At 36.7% G+C, this 19,843-nt stretch overlaps 1 protein-coding gene across 1 annotated transcript in view; it reads right to left on the reverse strand.

The window, feature by feature from the left end:
- Positions 1–19,843, reverse strand: part of LOC101896418 (protein Wnt-10b) — a 74,599-nt gene that overhangs the window by 12,528 nt on the left and 42,228 nt on the right. The window contains exons 4-5 of the mRNA XM_059121383.1: positions 957–1,339; positions 509–893 (exon numbers count right to left, since the gene is read on the reverse strand). Coding sequence (XP_058977366.1) covers positions 509–893; positions 957–1,339 — 768 coding nt within the window. The remainder of the gene's footprint in view (positions 1–508; positions 894–956; positions 1,340–19,843) is intronic.

Genomic DNA, 19,843 nt, shown 5'->3' on the forward strand with positions numbered 1-19,843 from the left:
TTGATGATTTTAGCAAGATTATCCACCGGAATTGTTCCAAATTTGGTATTTGAAGTTCGTAATAGATACTGCACCATAAAACAGAATATAGGCCATGTAGGTCCACGTCTTCGTATAGCCCCCATATACCGGTACCCCCCGATATTCGGTATTTTGATGATTTTAGCTACATTATTAACAGATTTTTCTTCAAGTTTCGCATTTAAATATTGTAGTAACTTATGACAAAAGTTTCCCATGCAGGTCCACGTCATCGTATAGGCATTCGGTATTTTTAAGATTTTCACAGAATTTTTAACGAATTTTATTTTTTTTTTTTGGAAATTGCCAAATTTGTAGCAAATGGTGGAGGGTATTCGGCCCGGCCTAACTTACAGCTTCTTTACTTGTTTAGAATACGTACGTACTGCTTCCTCAAATACAAAGGGTACCATTTTTAGTACTTTTTAATACTCTTCGTACCGTACGAATTTCTAAAAACCCGAATTTCCAAACCTTCACAACTTACCCAAAATATCAGCAGATGGATCTTTTTCACAAAAATTCGGTGATCTTTGGTAGTAGAATAGAGATGTCTCTAATTTACGGGCGGATCGTTGAGCATTTTTCTCGGTATTTGATTTGGCGTTTGAGGGGCGTTCATGTCGCTCACCCGTGCGTTCACCATTTCCATTGGCATTGTTGGATTTTTTATTGCGTGAACGTTTCAGGACGACAATGGGTTCGCCATTACCCAAATTCGATTGGTCGACCAGTAAGGCTCGTCTAAATTGATGTTTGAGGACTTTGCCTACCACATGAAAATCTGGAGCTGATTTCCAGCAGGTTTTCAGCTGGCAACTGCCGGACATGCCGTGACATTTGCAACGGAATTCCATGTTGTTGGACACGGCCTGGAAAGGAAAAAAAATATATTTTTATATAGTGCTAAGCTGTTACTATGTTGTCGAACTTACAATTCTCCCGGCATGATTATTGTGCAGATTAATTTTCGATTGTATATCCCCGGCCTTTTCACGACAATCGAGAAACAGCTTGGAAAATTCCACACCAAAATCCATGTTATGCGAACAACCTCCCCATTTCCAGCGGCTGGCAATCTTGGAGCGTTCATATTTCTTCTCATCTTCCGGATTGAGAATTTGATTTGTTTCCAGATACTGTAAAAATAGTTTCTTCTCCTTGTCCAGACTTTGACGGAGATTTTTGTTAAGGGTTTTGCGATTCACCGAGGGATCACAGCCACAGGACATGAGGCGACCCTGGCTACAGGCCCGGGCCACACTATGGGCCACTCCGGCAGCTGAGATGGCAAAGGCAAATGCGCTCTCACGATAACCTGCAAAGGTAAAAAAACGAAAATGTTTTAAGAGAACCACAACATCCAATATCCATCTTGGCCTCCACTCTCAAAAGCAATGCAATTTCTTTGTTCATTGCTACCATACGCGTTCGAAACATATAAAAGGAAAATGACCTTCTGGAAAATCTCAAGAATGTGTCATTACATGCAGCCGGCCATTCATCCATCCAACAGCAAACAATGAAAGTAAACGACAGTGTCAGGCCGTAAACTTGAGCTTTTGCTACTAATCTTCTGCGGCTGGCCATAACATTTCCCATGGGAATTGTTTCACAGCATTTTTGTGGCCGGCAACACTTTGCAACAACGATTCCCTTTGAAACCAACTGGAATCGTAAAAAACACACATACATACACGTACACTCTGAGGCCAGTAATGCAGATTTTCAGTTCTGCCGGCCCCGAAACATTGACAACGATCACTGCTCTTCGTAGTCGACATATTTCAGAGCAAGTGTGACATGCCGCCGTTCATTCGTGGCTTAACGTGTCCTCCAAAGATGTCGTAGTCGTCGTCGTCGCTGTTTTCTTTAATAGTTGCAGATTTTTAATAAGATTTTGGCTCGATTGTAGTTGTTGCTGCCGTTGTTGTTATTGTTAAATTTTATGCAACAACACTCGGTAGACCTGTAAATGATTGGCATTTCACTTTTATTTTGTTACGCATTCTCGCTTTAAGGATGCCTGCCTGCCTGCCTGCCTGCCTAGCTAGCTAGCTGCCCATCCATCCATCTCTTTTATATCTTCTCGGATAATCATAGAGATTGAGGAGAACAACAATGTCAGCGTTACGAAGAACAACTAACAACTGTGTGTGTTGTATCATTTAGCTCGAAAAAAAAAAAAACATTGTCATTACAATGGGAAACTTGTTGTATAGAGGACACAGACGCAGCTGTACAGTGGGCCTAGGCAATAGCACGGCACAAAATATTGACTGAGCTACGCTTCAAAGGTGAGGAGTTGGACTCTAAGGGAGAGGGAACTATTACGAGCAAGTCATAAATTACAGAAGAAATGAATTTATAAAATAACAAGTAAAAAGCAGTAAGTTCGGCCGGGCCGAACTTTGAATAGCCTCCACCATTTCGAACGAATTTGAAAATATTCAAAAAAATGTAATCCCTTAAAAAATTGTTTTAAAATCTTAAAAATACCGAATATAGCCTTTATGATGGGGTCTGTACGAACACGTGGACCTGCATAGGCAATTTTTGTCATAAGCCATTACAATACTCAAATGCGAAGCTTGAAAAAAAAAATCGGTAAATAAAATCATCAAAATACTGAATACTGAGGGAGGTATCGTTGTATCGGGGCTATACGAAGACATGGGCCTACATAGACAATATTCTGTCACAGGCTGTAACCCCTATTAGGAACTTCAAATACGAAATTTCAAACAATTTCAAAATAAATCGTCAAAATACCGAATATATGATATATGGAGCCCATACGAAGACATGGAGCTGCATAAACAATTTCAATTTCCAAGCTTCATAAGAAGCTTACTCTCTACATTTATTTTATAGTGAAAGGGACCCGAGCTATTTCTGTTTGAATTTTAGTCGAAATGTTCGAATTAGAGTAGGAGTTCTACGACTTTACTCTCTTCGTTAGTAGAGATTGGCGAAAATACTCTTCATCATATTTATGCTTATTTGTAGCTGTGGCTTGAGGAAAAATGTGTTCATAGCAACAAAAGCAACAATATGACACCAACTGAAATAGTACTCGGCAAGAGTAGAATCCGCTCGATTTCGAGCAATTTTTATTCCCACTCAAAAACGAGCAAGACCTATTCACTCTTATTTGGGTGACATAGAAAAGTAAAGTACTGACGAACTCTCTACTCAATTATGAGTGGACATTTCCGATCTCCGTTTATACCCTCAGCCATGTGGCTACTGAGGGTATATATCCTTTGATACGGCCAAAACGTGCCTCATTGAAATTAGGGTTTTAGACCCTAGGTCCTATTGGACCAAATCCGTTCAGGACATTTGGAGTTGATCCAGGGGTGTTCTTCCCTTTCTCTGTCTGGCTGTGTGGAGCGCACGATAACTTTCGAAGGGAATATCCGATTTGGTCCAAACTTGGTATATCGTAATCTTATTTTCAAAATTAGATCGAGTTCGGAGATGGGCAACATTGGCCCACTCATTCCACTATCTCCCCCATAAAATTGTCAATTTTTTTTAAAGAAAATGATTTACCTCATAAAAACAGAAATGATCATTCGATTCGATCGATTTGATCAAAAAATGCGAATACGAAAATTGTTGTCAATGCTAGATCAGGTGCAGAAATGGACAATATCGACCCATCCCTTTTAAGTACCTTCCCACAAAGGGTCAAAATTTTGAATTATTATAACTCTTATAAAATGTGATATAAGAGTCCGATTGTCTTCAAATCACACACATCACAATATTTTTATTAACCCAAGGTCTGATATAGAGATGGAATATATCGGTCCACTCCTTCTTGTACCTCCCCCACAAAGGGTCAACATTTTGAATATCCATGAAACTTTTAAAACGCGAAATTAACATCTGATTCTATCCAGATTTGACACATCTCAATATTTCTATCAACACCATATCTGTTAAAAAGATAGTAATGCTCGGACTATTCCTTCTGGTACCTCCCCCACAAAGGATCAACGTATTGAATAACCAAAACGATCATAAAGTCCGAAATAAGCATCCGGTTCTTTTCATATTTCACACATCCCATTATTTCTTCTAACACAAGGTCTGCTGTGAAGATGGGATATATCGGTTCACTCCTTCTGGTACCTCCCCCATAAGGGGTCAAAATTTTGAATATTCCTAAAGTTCATAAAGTGCGAAATTAAAATCCGATTCTATTTAGACTTTGTACACCTCAATATTTCCATCAACACAAGATCTTTTATATTGATGGTAGAGATCGGGCCATTTCTTCTGGTACCTCAACCACACAGGGTTCAAGATTTTTTGAAAAACAAAACGCTCAAAGAAAGCGGAACAAATTTCATCTCTCGTCAAATTTCACGCACACACAAACACAAGATCTGTTTTGAAGATGATATATATCTGCAAACCCCTTCTGGTACCTCACCCACAAAGGGTTACCATTTTCAATACTATTATCTTCATAATTTGGGAAATAAGTCAGCGATTCTTTACAATTTGTTATATCTAAGTATTTCTCTCAACCAGAAACCTGAGATGAATATGGAATTTATGATTTCGCATAAATTTGGATATAAATGTCTGTAATTATCTGTATTGGATGAAGTATGAAAATGGAATACTTCGATCGACTATATCTGGTAATTCACGCATATTTTGAGATTTTCTCAAAATTATCACATATCTCATATAAAGTGAAGGAAGTAGCCAATATAGTCCAAAACTGGCACGTCACAATATTTATATCATATTTATTTAGGTCCGACACGAATTGGACAATATTGGCCCATTCCTTCGGAACCTAACTCCATAGAGGGTCAACAATTTGAATAATCACAACAGAAGTAAAAAAATATAAATAATCGAACACTGGCAGAGGGTATAAATCTGTCGGCAAAACCGACTGATACTCTTTAACTTATTTTTATAAGATTTTTATAATTTTATGTTATGTTCTAATAATTTTTGGAAATTTATTAATAATTTCACTTTTCTATATTTTTACAGAAATGTTTCTCGTCTTTCTCTTGTGCCTTCCAAGGACATATTGATATCATGTTTGTCTGTCGGTGTGTTTTGATTTTCGAAACAAGAATCTCAGGTAAGTCACAATTTTATTCCATTATCCACCCACTGTATTCGAATTATAATCCAAATAATTGTTGCTATGCTGCCTGAAAATATTTGTGGTTAAGAAGCTGTGTGATGAATTCTTCTCTACCAACTGAGATTATCTGGAAAATTTGTCTACATATTTGTTTCTAGCTTCGACCGAGAAGACTAATTAAAAATGTGTTATTTAGTTATCTTTGCCATGGTTGCCGTAACTAAAAAAAGAGATTGATGATTACGCTGGGATCATTTGAAACAGGAACGTAGATTTTTCCCCTCATTATGTTTCAATAATAACTGTGTTTCGATAAAAAAAAAGTTAAACGTTTGTTCTTCAGTGAAATATTCTCCACTTCTAATATGAGCTACGGTCATGTTACCCTCATTCAAGAAAACCCCTTTTTTGTTGTTGTTGTTGTTAGCTTGCAAAATAATTCAAGAATAAAAACCCCGAGTCTGTTCTCTCTGCACTCCAGCTGGTATCTACGACAGCATTTAGCCATTTTCATTCCCATTTTAATTGTTCATTTGTCACTCAAATCACTTGCTAAGTGATACTGTCAAAGTCCTCTTTGGCGTGGTGGAATAGAGAAGACTCCGATTATTTTGGAAGAATCCTCGATGTTTGATATTAGCTTATTTTACGGCCAAATAAAAATTCCTTTTGGGTTAGCAAATATGTTCGAATTAGGAGAGACCCTAAGAATAGTCCCAGAATAATGGTGATCTGTAAGTATAACGTAAGTATAACGCTATTTGTAGCATTATTTTGATATTTTCAAAATGTAGGGATTAACATTTTCAAAAAAAAAAATAAAAAAAAAAACAAAAAAAAAAATTACTGTAAATTTCCTATGTTCGGATTATACACCCCCAGCTTGAGTATATTCTGGGATATTTATTGGGAGTGGTTCCAACTATTTCCAGTTATATTGTATTATACCCTCCACCATAGCAGGGAGGGTATATTAAGTTTGTCATTCCGTTTGTAACACCTCGAAATATACATTTTATACCCCACAAAGTATACATATTCTTGATCAGCACAAAATTCAATGTCGGTTTATTGAGGTCCGTCCGTCTCTCCGTCTTTGGAAACCACTTTAGCTTCCGAACGAAATAAAGTAGGTTGATATAATTTTACTCAAATGTATGTTATGTCTGCAGGACTTTTGGTATTGAAAATGGATCATATAGATCCACGTTTTGGTATAGCCCCCATATGATACCTCCCTATTTTCGGTATTTTGGTGATTTATGCTACAATATTCACCGAAAATGTTTAAAATTTGGTATTTGAATTTTGTATTGGATACTACAGCCTATGACAGAAAATTGTCTGTGCGGGTCCATTTCTTCGTATAGCCCCCATATAACGGCACCTCTCGATATTCGGTATTTTGATGATTTTAGCGACATTATTCACCGGAATTATTTAAAATTTGGCATTTGAAGTTCCTAATGGATACTACAGTCTATGACAGAAAACTGTCTGTACAAGTCCACGTTTTCGTACCTCCCTATTTTCGGTATTTTGATGATTTTATTCACCGATTTGTTTCAAGTTTCGTTTTCGAATATTGTAATGGCTTATGACAAAAGTTGCTTATGCAGGTCCACGTCGTCGTATAGACTCAATATAACGGCAAAATTCGGTATATTTAAGATTTTAACAGAATTTTTAATGGATTTTATTTTTTCTTTTAAATTGTCAAATTCGTTACAAATAGTGGAAGGTATTCAAAGTTCGTCCTGGCCGAACTTACAGCTTTTTCACTTATATTTTTTTGAGGTTTGGAATAACGGTCAGATTTAGCTTCGATACAATAAATTTGATTTTTATAGAAGACTTTTAAAAGCTCAAAAGTGGTTCTGAAGTATGGGTTTCCTTTAAAAACTATGGATAGAGACGACCAAGAAGTACTTTTTTTCCAAAAAAAATTTGTTATTATTATATAGAAGGCATGGATACCTTTTTTCATAAAAAGCTAGAATACATTCTATAGTTAATAGTCAGAAGGAAGGAGACTCTCGTCTTATATCGTAAATACTACCGACAGCTTGGTTTATTGAACTGCTCTACTTGCTGATTATGACATCGGTGACTGCATAGGAAGTAATGCTTTTTATAAATTCTGCAAAGAGAGTATATCCTTAGACCTCTATTTTACATCCTTAAGAGTATCTGTCCCTGCCAAACAGGGTAATCGGATGTGTTGAAGCAGTCATTTCTAAAGAGCCTTCGCCAAAGGCTGCTTTCTTCTTCCAAAGAAGTCTCCATTTCTCCGGCTAACTTCCGCTTAATACATTTTACATATGGAAACGACTAAAGTAGAAAAAACACTCCTGGTATCGGAAAAAATAAAATGAGAAAAACTTTTTTTCGGTTCTCCTGAATAAGGGCGAGGATGCTTTGGTTGAGGTCTGGAAGTAGAATTCGATTTTTAGCTGATTGGATAAAGTTTGAAGACGACATAGCTAGCATTTCCACGCTTAACGGCTAACCTTATGATAACATGTAATGGAAACTATGACGAAAATTGAATAACTACTCCCCGCGCTCAATTTGGATGGATACATTTTTTGTTTAGCTTATTTCCTGGACGACTCACACCGAAGAATTCATAAGATGTGTATATTCAAACGAGGTCGCGTAATTTAGAGTCACTGAAGATTGAAATTAGCATTATAATTATTTCCATTTTTTCTTTAAATATGTATATAGAAGTGAGCGATACTGATATTCTTCCGTCTTCTAAAATATATATCAATTTAAATTCCTAAAATTGCATTCATTCCTTAAAAAATAGTCAAAAAAAAAAAAAAAAACATCCAGACCTCCCAGAAGTCTCCGCAGATGTCAACTCATGCAAAAGTAACCGTCATACCAGGTGAGTGAGCGGACAAGTGTTGTCGGCGAATTTTTGGGTTAGGTTAAGGGTTAAAAGTCATTGAAAGGTTGCAAACTCCTTATCAGCGAGTCATTGAAGATAACAACCATCGAAAATGCTGTCAGCCATTTTTTTTTGCTAGAATTTAAGTTTTTATGAACCAGACTGGCCTTCTCCCGCTTCCCTCTCACTTTAACGTATCAGAGTTAGTCTGGCACCAATAACATTTGTTGTAGTTATCGGCTTTGTTGTCTATGTTACTGTTCCTTGCTTCATGGAATGTCATTTCTAGCGCAGGTTGACATGTAAATGACATAATTTGTCTCTAGAGTTACAAGGTGGCAGTCGATAAATAGAGTTAATTCAATTGAAAGCATTAATGTCAGAAAATGATGGAAACAAATATGAGATAATCGGGGTTTGCATTGCTCCAACCATTTGTAATTGACTAGTTTTAAAAAGCTTCATTTAAATTATATTATTGGAAAAGTCCTAGAATGAACAACATGAATTCATTCTGTTCAACTCCCAAGACTCCCTCTCAAATCTCATTTTTTTAAAGTGTGTCTGAATCGTATCCAATATTAGTTTATTCTTTTCGTGGGAACAATTTCCGTTTTCCACAAAATTCACCTAATATTGCTAATGGAAAATTCATCAGCTTCATTCAAAATCGAAATTCAAAAATTATGCAAACATATATTGCTTTTGTCAGCTACCACATAAGCGCTCCATTTTATATTTCTAGGGAGTGTAATTTATGATAAATAGTTTGCAACATAACATAATTCCGATACGACAAATCTGACACGGCGACCACTAACAATACCTTTTGAAAATTTGATTTCATTTGGCATAGAATGAATATTGGTGGCAGTGGCAGTCCGACAATAATGATGGCTGGCTGTGACCATCTAGAGAATGTCAATTACATTGGGGGCATGGCATTTTGTTTAAACAAAACAATACTTCATTCATAATTCGCCAACGAACATTAATGCGGGAGCAGCAGCACCTCCGCCACCACATATGGTCAACAATTCAAAGTAATTTGACAAAATCCACATACACTCACACACTGACGTTTGGAAAAACATGACAATGGCTCAAATGTCAAGTTAAAATGCAAATGTGTTCTGCTCGAAACGGTGGCATTTACGAGCGTTGCCTCAAATTGCACGTTGTACGTCCAACATCGATTGATCAATCGATCTTTGGCTGTTTCAATCACTTATTCACAAAGCTTTTGTCAATCAATCAATGGCAAGAAATGGTGCAAGATTTGGACAGATGGCTTCAGGGGACGAAGGAAACAATGCATATAAATTCGCTAACAAATAATTCAAATGTAGGAATATTAAGACACTACTAGGCCAACAGCACAAATGCAATGGGTTGTACAATAGAAGCGACATCTATATGTTGGGTACTCACAAAGGAGGTGGTATGAAAATGAAGGCCAAATATTTGTGATCTGAAGTGTTAATGGATTGCGAATCATGGAGATATATTAATTTTTTGGAGAAGCCCCTTTGAAGGACCCTTTGTTTATAGAAGTACGTTTGAACGATATTTAATATATAAAAGAATCCTTTAGCCGTCCTTTATTCACAGAAAGACACTTGAATGATCTAAATTCAAATAAGAAAACTTGAAATGTCTTTAGTTACTAGCCGAAGACTTGCATGATATTCAATTCACTGTGGACCACTTGAGTGATCTTCAAATCATACAAGACATGTTAAATGATTTTCAGCTCATAGAATACCACTTACATTGTCTTCTGTCCGCAGAATACAACCCTACTATTCAATTCATACAATACCACTGGATTGTTCTTGAATTCATACAAGGATGATCGTTCGTCTATAAAAGAATATTTAAATGCCATGTAAATCAAAGGTGTCATGGTTTGTCCTTTAAAGAAAACAGGTCACTTTGAATGGTCTTCAATACAAATAATATCATTTGAAATGGTTTAAAATACCAGCAGAAGACATGCATGGACTTCAATTCATAGTGGACCACTTGAGTAGGTATCAATTCATACATGACAGCTAGAAAATAAGGTTCATGAAAGACATGGTCTTCTACCCAGAGAATGTTACGTAAACAGTATTCAATTCATACAAGACTACCTTGATTGGTATTGAATTCATACAATAATGCTTTTCGATCTGTGAAAGGACACTAGAGTGATATTTATTTAATATATAAAAGTACAATTGACAATTTATATACAGAATAGCAATTGAATTCATATACGAAATGCCTCTAATCCATGCCAGAAAACTTGAATGGACTTTAATTCACATAAGACCACTTGAATGGACTTTAATTCATAAAATACCACTCGATTTGGATTGTTTAACCATTACTTGAATGAGCTTCAATTCATGAAAGGCGTGTTGAAAGTTTTTCATGTCATAAAATATCATTTGAATGCTTTTCAATTCATACAACACCACTTGATTGGCATTCAATTCATACAAGTAAGATTATGTTCGTCTATGGACGAAAAATTATATCTAATATATAGATGGACATTTGATTTGTCTTCAAAGAAAACTGTCACATGAATGGTCTTTAATTCACCGAAGATTACTTGAAACAACTTTAATTGATAACAGAAGACTTTAATGATTTTCAATTGAAATAACCCCACTCGAATTGAAATTAAAGTCTACAATTCAAACAAGATTATTTAAAAGTCTGCAATTCTTTCAGTAATAGATGACTAAATTATCTTAAATTTAGGTAAGACCATTTAAATGTATTTCAATTCGTACAAGCCCATTTGCATGACTTGTAATTCGTGAAAGTTCACTTGAATCTTTTGAATTCATAGTAGACGTCTTGAGTGAGCTTCTATTCGCAGATGGACACTTGTGTGGACTTCAGTTCTATACGTGGAAATTATTCAATCCACAAAAGATTTGAATTCTCTCCAATTCATACAAGACTGCTTGGAAGACATCAGCAATGGTATTCTATTTGTAGAGCACGACCTGAATAGTTTACAATTAATATAATACCACTTGAATGAATTTAATCGCATGCAAGTCCATTTGAATGTTCTTCAAATTAAGCAATGCCATTTGAAAGTTTTCATAAAAGACTTCATAAAACACCACTTCAATGACAGTCAACTCATACTGCTTAAATAATATTTAGTTCAATGCAAAGAGGACTACTTGGATTGTCTTCAATTCCTACAATACATGTTCAATGATCTCCGATTCATAAAATGTCAATCAAAGTTTTCTACAGTACTCACAAAGCAAGATGTGTTGTTTTAGAATTTATTTTGTATTTTGAGTATTTCTTCAGTATCCATCGACTCATATAAGACTATTTGCATGATTTGCAGTGCATGTAAGACCTAAGGAATTTTCTTCAATTCATACAAGCCTACTTAAATGATCTTGAAGTCATACAAATTTAACTTGATTATTATTTCAATTCACACAACACCATTTCAATTCATACAAGGTAACTATTATGATTTTTAATTTATAGAAGACTACTTTAATATTCTTTAATTAATGTATGTCCCAATAAATACTTTTAATTGGCTTTCAATTCATCCAAGATGACTTGAATGACTTGAAATTTATAGAAGACTTGACTTGAATGACCTGAAATTTATAGAATATTCTCGAATTCTGAATAGTACAAGGCCACCTTAATATTCTTCAATATATCCAAGACAATTTTAAAGGCCTTATATTTCTACAATTAAAAACTACTCCGTGCATACAAGTACACTAATAATTTTCAATTCATACAAGACCTCATGAATGAATTTCAATTCAAAGAAGACCACTTGAATAATTTGTATTCATTGAATACCACTTCTATAGTCCTTCACTAATAGATAATTAATGGTCAGCAAGTCATATAAGACCAATTCATGCAATACCTCTTGAAGAATGGCTTGTAAGCCATCAAAGATCACTTATATGGTTTTAAATTCAACCAAGATCACTCGAATGACCTATAATCCATGGAAACAATGAAAACCTTCAATACCAAAAAGGTGAGCGTAAGTTATAAATAAACATAAACATTGAAAAAAAAAAAAAAACACATAACAATTAAAAAAAATACAAAAACAGAAGAAGTTGGAACCACTTAACTCCTCCAGTGAAAAAGCTTCAGAGAATAGGTCTTCCTAGGTCTCTTTGGACCAAATCCCTACAAAAAGTTAAAATTTTCAAAAACAAAAAAGAAAAGTAAATAAATAAATATATAAATAAAATAATTTGCTTCACAGAGAGAGAAAGTATACTCCAATTTTGCTCCAACTTTGCAAATCCTAATATTTGCATTAGTGCTAGGTCAGGTGCGAAAATGAGAAATTTCTTCTCTTGTTCTAAACTCGATAAAAATGAATATGGTTTGTGCCTTCGCTAGAAAAATGTTAATTTATCTTCACGGACATGATTCTTGATTGAATTCATAGATGAATACTTAATCTTCATTTGTCCATAGAAGACTTCACGAATATTCCCCCGACACTTGAATGACCTTCTGTCCATAGAAGTTCTCTTGAAACGATTAAAAACTAACCTAAAACACTTAATTCCCTTGGCACCTGTTATCACCTGGAAATTTTTCAAATGTCAACCTTTACAACTCCTGGTCAATTTGACATTTTCTTAGCTCGTAAAAGTCTCATAGCCATAGCCACCCATTCAATCAATACTCAATCTCAAGTAAAACAACATGTCAAATTCTGATGTGCCCGGCCGGGCACATCAACTTGTCCCGATGACAATCAATAAACGATGTTGTTATTTGCATAACATCAACACATACGACGAGTCTCTGTCTGTCTGTCCTCGACCATGCGCCTGTGTCGTCGTCAGTGTCAAATCAGCATACATCAGTTGTCAATCTCTGGTCGATTTGTTTCATTACAAGATCTCACCAAATGTCCCGTCCGTACGTCCCAGCCGCCTCGTTTATGTAGCTGGGCCAATGTATGCAGATGTTCCAAACGAAGTTGTTAAACATCAACCCATTACATTTATTGGCCCCGGGCACACTCTTCTCTGGCTAGGCAGCAATGAACGAACGAACCCCAATCGATTTGGTGCCAAAGTGTTGGAAAGGTTTGACAAAATTGCCGATTGATTGGCCAACATGCAATTCCATCAATGTCACATCAATCAGTTGGGGGATATAAACAAAAATCATTGGTAAGCGATGTGCAGGGCAGAGAGCTTGTCAGGTAATCAACAAGCGATTGAGTGAGTGACGAACTGCTTCAATACTTGACCAAGACATTCATCTTGCGCAGATCTTGGCTGACAGAGTTGACGACAACGCTGTTGCTGCTGATGATGATGGTCATGTGACATTTGCAAATCACTTTCGTTTATCATTGATCATTTCCATCACAGTCATGGCCGAGGATTAGCATTGCCCACCATTCGAGAGGGGTAAAGGAATCCAGGCTTTTGTTTTCTATCCCTCATTTGCATTCCATGCTACATAAAATACAACAGCGGACTGGACATATGTCGTATGTCCATCTTTAGGTTTCATTGAGTTTTGGGGCTCATAAATAACCTGGCCCTGATCGTTACTCCTCGTTACTCGCAATGTGATTGTTGTTGTCGTTGTTGGTGACATTCCTTGTACAACAGTCATCAGGGCAGAAATTGTCCTTTGTCGTCAGTGTGGATGGTTGGCTGGTAGTCGTTTGAATTGTTATTTTCCTGAAGGTTGTTGTTGGTGTTGCTACCAAAACTTAATTCCACCCTGACCAGCCAAAGACTGATCCTCGTTGATTCACGATCGTAAATGCCATCTAAACTACACTTTACGGCATTGATTGACAACAATTGTTTACAGGTATGGAGGATGGCTGCGACCTATGTACGAACGAATCAAGGAACATTGAAAGTATGTATAGGTGTGTGTGCTTCGGGTATGGGTTCGAAGAAAATTAAAATAAAGTGAGGTAGAGAGAGATAGAGAGGGAGACAGTGGCAAATGTATATTAGTTGAAAGAAGTATTTTAGTCGAGGATTTTAACAAATTTTTATAGTGTCAGGAGAGTTATAGATTCATATGTTTTAAAAAGTTTGGGGTTTTAAAAATATTTTGTAAGGAACAACCACACCTCTGCTATCGGATTTTTAAAATTTTTTTACAAGGACCAACTACGAATACTTTATGAGTGTAAACGAGAATTTTTTAGATTTTTAAGGATTAACTTTCGAGTAAAAATATGTGTGGATCGATCGTGACCTTTTAAAAAATATTTTTACAATGACTAAGGATGTTGTTGGAAATATGCTTTCAATGAATAGAGTCTCTAATTTCAAGGACCAGGGAAGATTTAATATTTTATTCTTTATATTTTTATTAGGACCAAAGGACAATAATTCGGAATTTTCTAGGAATATTCTTTAAAGAGAAATCATGGAATTTTTTAAAGTATAAACATCAACAGATATAAAAGTATTTATACCCTACACCACAAGGTGGTCAGGGTATTATGTCTTTGTGCATTTGTTTGTAACAGGCAAAAGAAAACGAGATAGACCCATAGTTCCTTTTGATGATCTGCATAGAATCACATTCTGAGTCGATTTATGCATGTCCGTCCGTCCGTCTGTCCATGTATTTTTCTAAACATAGTACAGTTCGCATTTATTGTCATATCCAGATGAAATTTTGCACAAATCATTTGTTTGGCCCAAGGACGAACACTATGGAAATTGGAGATAATTGGTAAAAATTTAGATGTAGCTCCCATATATATCTTCGTCGGATTTGCCTTTTATTGTGCACCGAATAGTATGGAATTTTGCAAGTACGATCAGATTGGAATTCTCAGGTGTCAGTATGCCAAATTTGATCGAAATTGGTTTAGATATAGCTATAGCTCTCATATATATTGTTCATCCGATTTGTTATTTTTGTCCTCCGCAGCCGTAATATGCACTCTGTAACAACAATATTTGGGGAAATATATAAAATTCAGCTCAGAAATACATTTGCTAAATTTTATCGAGATCGTTTCAGATTTGGATATAGCTCCCATATATAACATCGTCCGATTTACCTTTGATTGTGCACCAAACGTCTAATATTTGCCCAAATTTAGATTTGGATGAAATTTGGCACTCACGACCGAATTGAGTCTAGAAGCTAGTATGTCAAATTTGGTGAAGATCGGTTCAGATATAGCTATAGCTCCCATATATACTGATCCGATTTGTCATATGCACTCCGTAATAGTCATATGCACAGCCGTAATATGCACTCCGTAACAACGATATTCAGGGAAATATATCAAATACAGCTCAGAAATATCTTTGCCAAATTTTATCGAGATCGGTTCCGATTTGGATATAGCTCCCATATATATTTTTATCCGATTTCAAATTAATTGTGCACCAAATGGGCAATACAAGTCCGAATTTTAAAGATACAAATGCTTCGGCACATGCCGAATCCGATCAAATTCCGATCCCTCTTAGAAGGCCTGGACAGCTGTTCCTGAACATATCTACGGTCGGCTGCCAAGCCCGAACACAGGTCATCATCTCCCGAGTATCTCTACAGTGAACTCCCGTCGCCGAACGATTATACCACGAGTCGCCAAACCGTCTCCGAAGACGTGGGCATCAACCTCTGCATCGTAAACCCTGATTATCTACTACTGGCAAACGCGATTACCAGTAAGTGAAGTTCCCGATTACCTTCAAATCGTCACCATCCTGAGCACCAGCGTCACCCGAATACAAACATTGTAATACTCGATCTTCCTCATTTGTCCTCATGCAGTACCCAATCACAGTCATATCGTCGGCTAATCACACTTCACATCAACCAACCGAGTATCGGCCGGGAACCACCCGACACCACTACATCATGGTTTCCGATTGTCTACGTGGAATTCCAGATCATCAACTAAACGACTCTACTCCGAATTCCCAAACACCTACAAAGTTCATTCGCCATCCTACATTCCATATCCCATTAAATCTATAAAACATTTTCACCCCCAGGTGAGGGAGAAATCTGCTCTATTTATTTCATAAGGTTTAGTGGGTCCCTAAGAAGAAGGATCCACTAAAACCACGACGAGAAACCACGTTTGTGGTACCAAGTGACCTATAATCCAGGACAACATGTTTTTCAAGGACCAACAGGTCTTTAATTGTTTTTTTATTTTTTTTTTAATAATCTTTGATCGCGGTTTTTTAAGAAATTTTTAAAAGACCCAACTGACCTATATTCGTGGATTTGTTAAGAAACTTTTTACCACTTGGACCAACTGGCCTATTTTATTTGTTTTTTGGGAAAATATTTTCGAGAACCATCAGGCCTATAATTGTGGATTTTTATTTTTTTTTTTGAACTATAATCTTGGATTTTTATATCCTAATCCATATAATCACACAGGGTATATATAATGACAACTCTCGAAGCGAGTATTCGATTTGGTCAAAACTGGTTAAGACGTATTTTTATTATCAAATTTAGATCGAGTTCGGAAGTGGGCTACATCGGTTAACTTCTACTAGCACCTTCGCCACAAAAGGTTGAAAATTGTTACGGAAAATTATTTACTTTACAGAACATCAAATTTTCTGCAATCTTTCTGCTAGGAGCGAAAATAGGTCCACTTTATCAAAGGGTCAACATTTTAAGTATATACAACTCTTAGCATCTGAAATAAGAATCCGATTATCTACAAATTTCGCACATCTCAATATTTTTTTTATTCAAGAACTGTTTCGAAGAGCGGATAGAACGGACCATTACTTCTGGAACTTCTCCCTCAAAGGCTCAGCATTTGAATTTCCAAAAACCCATGCATGCATCTATTCTGCACTCCAACACTGACTCTCATTCCAATTTCAAATTTCAGCTCATTCTGTCTGTCCAACTCAAAGTATTGCATTTTTAATACATTTTAAAACCCAACCTTATCCCACGTTTACGCACCGGTACTGATCCTCGTGCAAATTTTTAAGATTCTAAGATTCACTCTGATATTCATATTTTTGGAATACATTTTTATAGACATGAGCGCTTTTTTGACTATGATCAGTTTTTTTACCCGTCAATGTGAACCATCTAATTCCCATTACCTCGTACCACTGTGCCACCACTGGTCAACGCAAATATGCAAAATAGTTGACCTGTCATTCAGTCTTTTTGCCAGTCGTCATCATCAATTCGTAGACGGAAAGTTATCTCTGCTCGTTCGTTCACTCGTCCGTTCCCTGTACGTCCAACTGACTGCGACTGCCTGTCTTCTGTGGAGATTTGTGGCCGTCGATCTTGCAATCTTTCTGCCAGCTCTCCCCATTTCACCCCTCCGAACCACCATGGCTGAATTTTGGTTGAAGAGATCATTGTTTCTGTCACAAGTTTCGGCGCTCGTTATGTTGTTGTTGGTGGCTGTGACCGACGACCGGCCCTATTGTTTTTGTATTTCGACGGTGGTTATATCAAACCTTGATGCTATGGCATCCTAGTGTAAGAAGGTCCCCAGTTGACATCGGATTTCCATATTGGTCTTGAAGTTATTGGGAAGTTCAGTTCAGTTGATGGTTGTTATTTTTGGTTTTGGGTTTTTTTTTTCTTCTCATTTTGGGTAGTTGTTCTTCAATGCAAACGGCCCAAAGATTTATGGTCGGCATTGTCGTCGCTGTACATTTGGGAAAATATGGAAATTACTTTATTTTTTGGTTTGGTGGAAGGAGTGCACTCCAGAAGGGGGGTAAGAGTACATTGAGATAAGGGACTTTGATGCCAGTAGCCAATAATGGCAGATCAATTGTAAGGATTAAACTTTAAATTGGCTGTCGCCGTCGCCGTCATCGTCATCGTTTGTTATGTTCGGCTCTTGGCTTATTCCTGGGAATGCGTCTTCAACATCAGCAAAGGCATTTCAGGCCAGATCTCCACTGCAAAACGTATGGATTTTATGTCTTAACCTAACGGTATCGTGATTAATGGCTAATCGAACATGTTTTAAGCCAAGGGTCAGAGGTCTGGGTTCTAAGGAAATGCAAAACATAAAAATACCACATTTGTGTGTCTTTGTGTTCTGTTACAATGTTCCCAAACCTTTCCAGAAATTATGCAACCCAAAGCTATTGACAACTGATTTTTAAGTGTCAGTCAATTAATTGAGTTTTAAAGCTTTCCACTTTAAATGTTTCAGACATTCGTCGTTGTGCTATCTTCGTCTCGGACCTTCCATAAAAAGCAAACCATTTAACACTTTTAAAGAAAATAAAAACTTTTGACATTTGACAACGCCAGTCATAAATTTCGTTTTGAAATTATTTATTAATCATTCGTCAATGATCTGCCATAAATGTGAATGTTTGTTTTGGCATCATCAACGCAAACAATGTTGCAGTACAAAGTGCTGGCTGGTTGTGTAGGAATTTTAAAAATACGATGTTTTTAGTTTGCTTTTCTAAGGAACCAGGGCAACAATCTCACCGTTAAATTTTCTTACCCCAATACGGAGACCATTCCGTAAAAAATCTGATGAAAAGGCCGTAGAGGACGTATAAAAGGTATTGTATCTACAGAAGACCCGTGTGAGGTCTTCCGACCTTAAAGGACTCGGCAAAGGTCCTCTAGAAAACCTTTCAAAGGTATTTTATCACGGCAAAGGTCGTCTATCCTTCCTTTAAATCCTGAGAAGGTCCTTTAGAAAACTTTTCAAAAGTCTTTAATCCACAGAAAGCCTCTCAAAGGTTTGCTATTCATAGAATTCCTGTCAAGGGTCTATTCATATAAGACCCCTAAAAAGTCCTCTAGAAATCCTTTCAAATGTCGTTTATCCATAGAAACCCTGTCAAAGTTTTTTTATTCATAGAAGACCTGTCAAGGGCCCTCTATCCATGGAGATGCCAACGGTCTTCCATCCATAAAATACCTTATAAGGGCCCTCTATCTATAGAAGACCTGTCAACAGTCTCCCTAATAATCCTGTCTCCCTAAACGGCCTGTAAAAGGCCTCATATCCATAACAGACCTGAAAAAAGTCTTCCATCCATAAGACCCCTAAAAAGTCCTCTAGAAACCCTGTCAAAAGTTTTTTATTTATAAAAGACCTGTCAATGGCCCTCTATCCATGGAGATGCCAACGGTCTTCCATCCATAGAAGACCTGACAAGGGCCTTCTATCTATAGAAGACCTGTCAACGGTCTTTCTAATAATCCTGTCTCCCTAATCGACCTGTAAAAGGCCTCATACCCATAACAGACCTGAAAAAAAGTCTTCCGTCCATATATGTCCGTTCAAAGGTCTTCCATCCATAGAAGACTTCTATCCATAGATGATCTGTCAACAGTCTTCTATCCAGAACAGACCTGTCAAAGCTCTACTATCTTTCGAAGACCTGTCAGAGATCTCCTTTCTATAAAGGAACTGTCTTTCAATAGAGGAGCCTTCAGAGGCCTTCTATCTGTAGAAGACATGTCAAAGGTCGCCTTTCCCTAAAAAACTCGTCAAAGATCTTCTATCCCTGAAGACCTGCCGAATGTCTTATATCCCTAAAAGACCTGTTAAATTTCTTCTATCCCTAGAACTCCTGTCAAAGGTATTCTATCTGTAGAAGGTTTGTCAAATATGTACTATCCATAGAAGATCTGTCAACAGTTTTCTATCTATAACAGACCTGCAAGGGTCTACTTCCCATCGATAACCCATCAGAGGCCTTCTTTCTGTAAAGGAGCTCTCAGAGGTCTTCTTTCCGCGAAAGACCTATCAAAGGCCTTCAATCCCTAGAAGAGCAGTTGAA

Source organism: Musca domestica, unplaced genomic scaffold, assembly GCF_030504385.1.
Source record: "Musca domestica strain aabys unplaced genomic scaffold, Musca_domestica.polishedcontigs.V.1.1 19, whole genome shotgun sequence".
NCBI classification, from domain to species: domain Eukaryota; kingdom Metazoa; phylum Arthropoda; class Insecta; order Diptera; family Muscidae; genus Musca; species Musca domestica.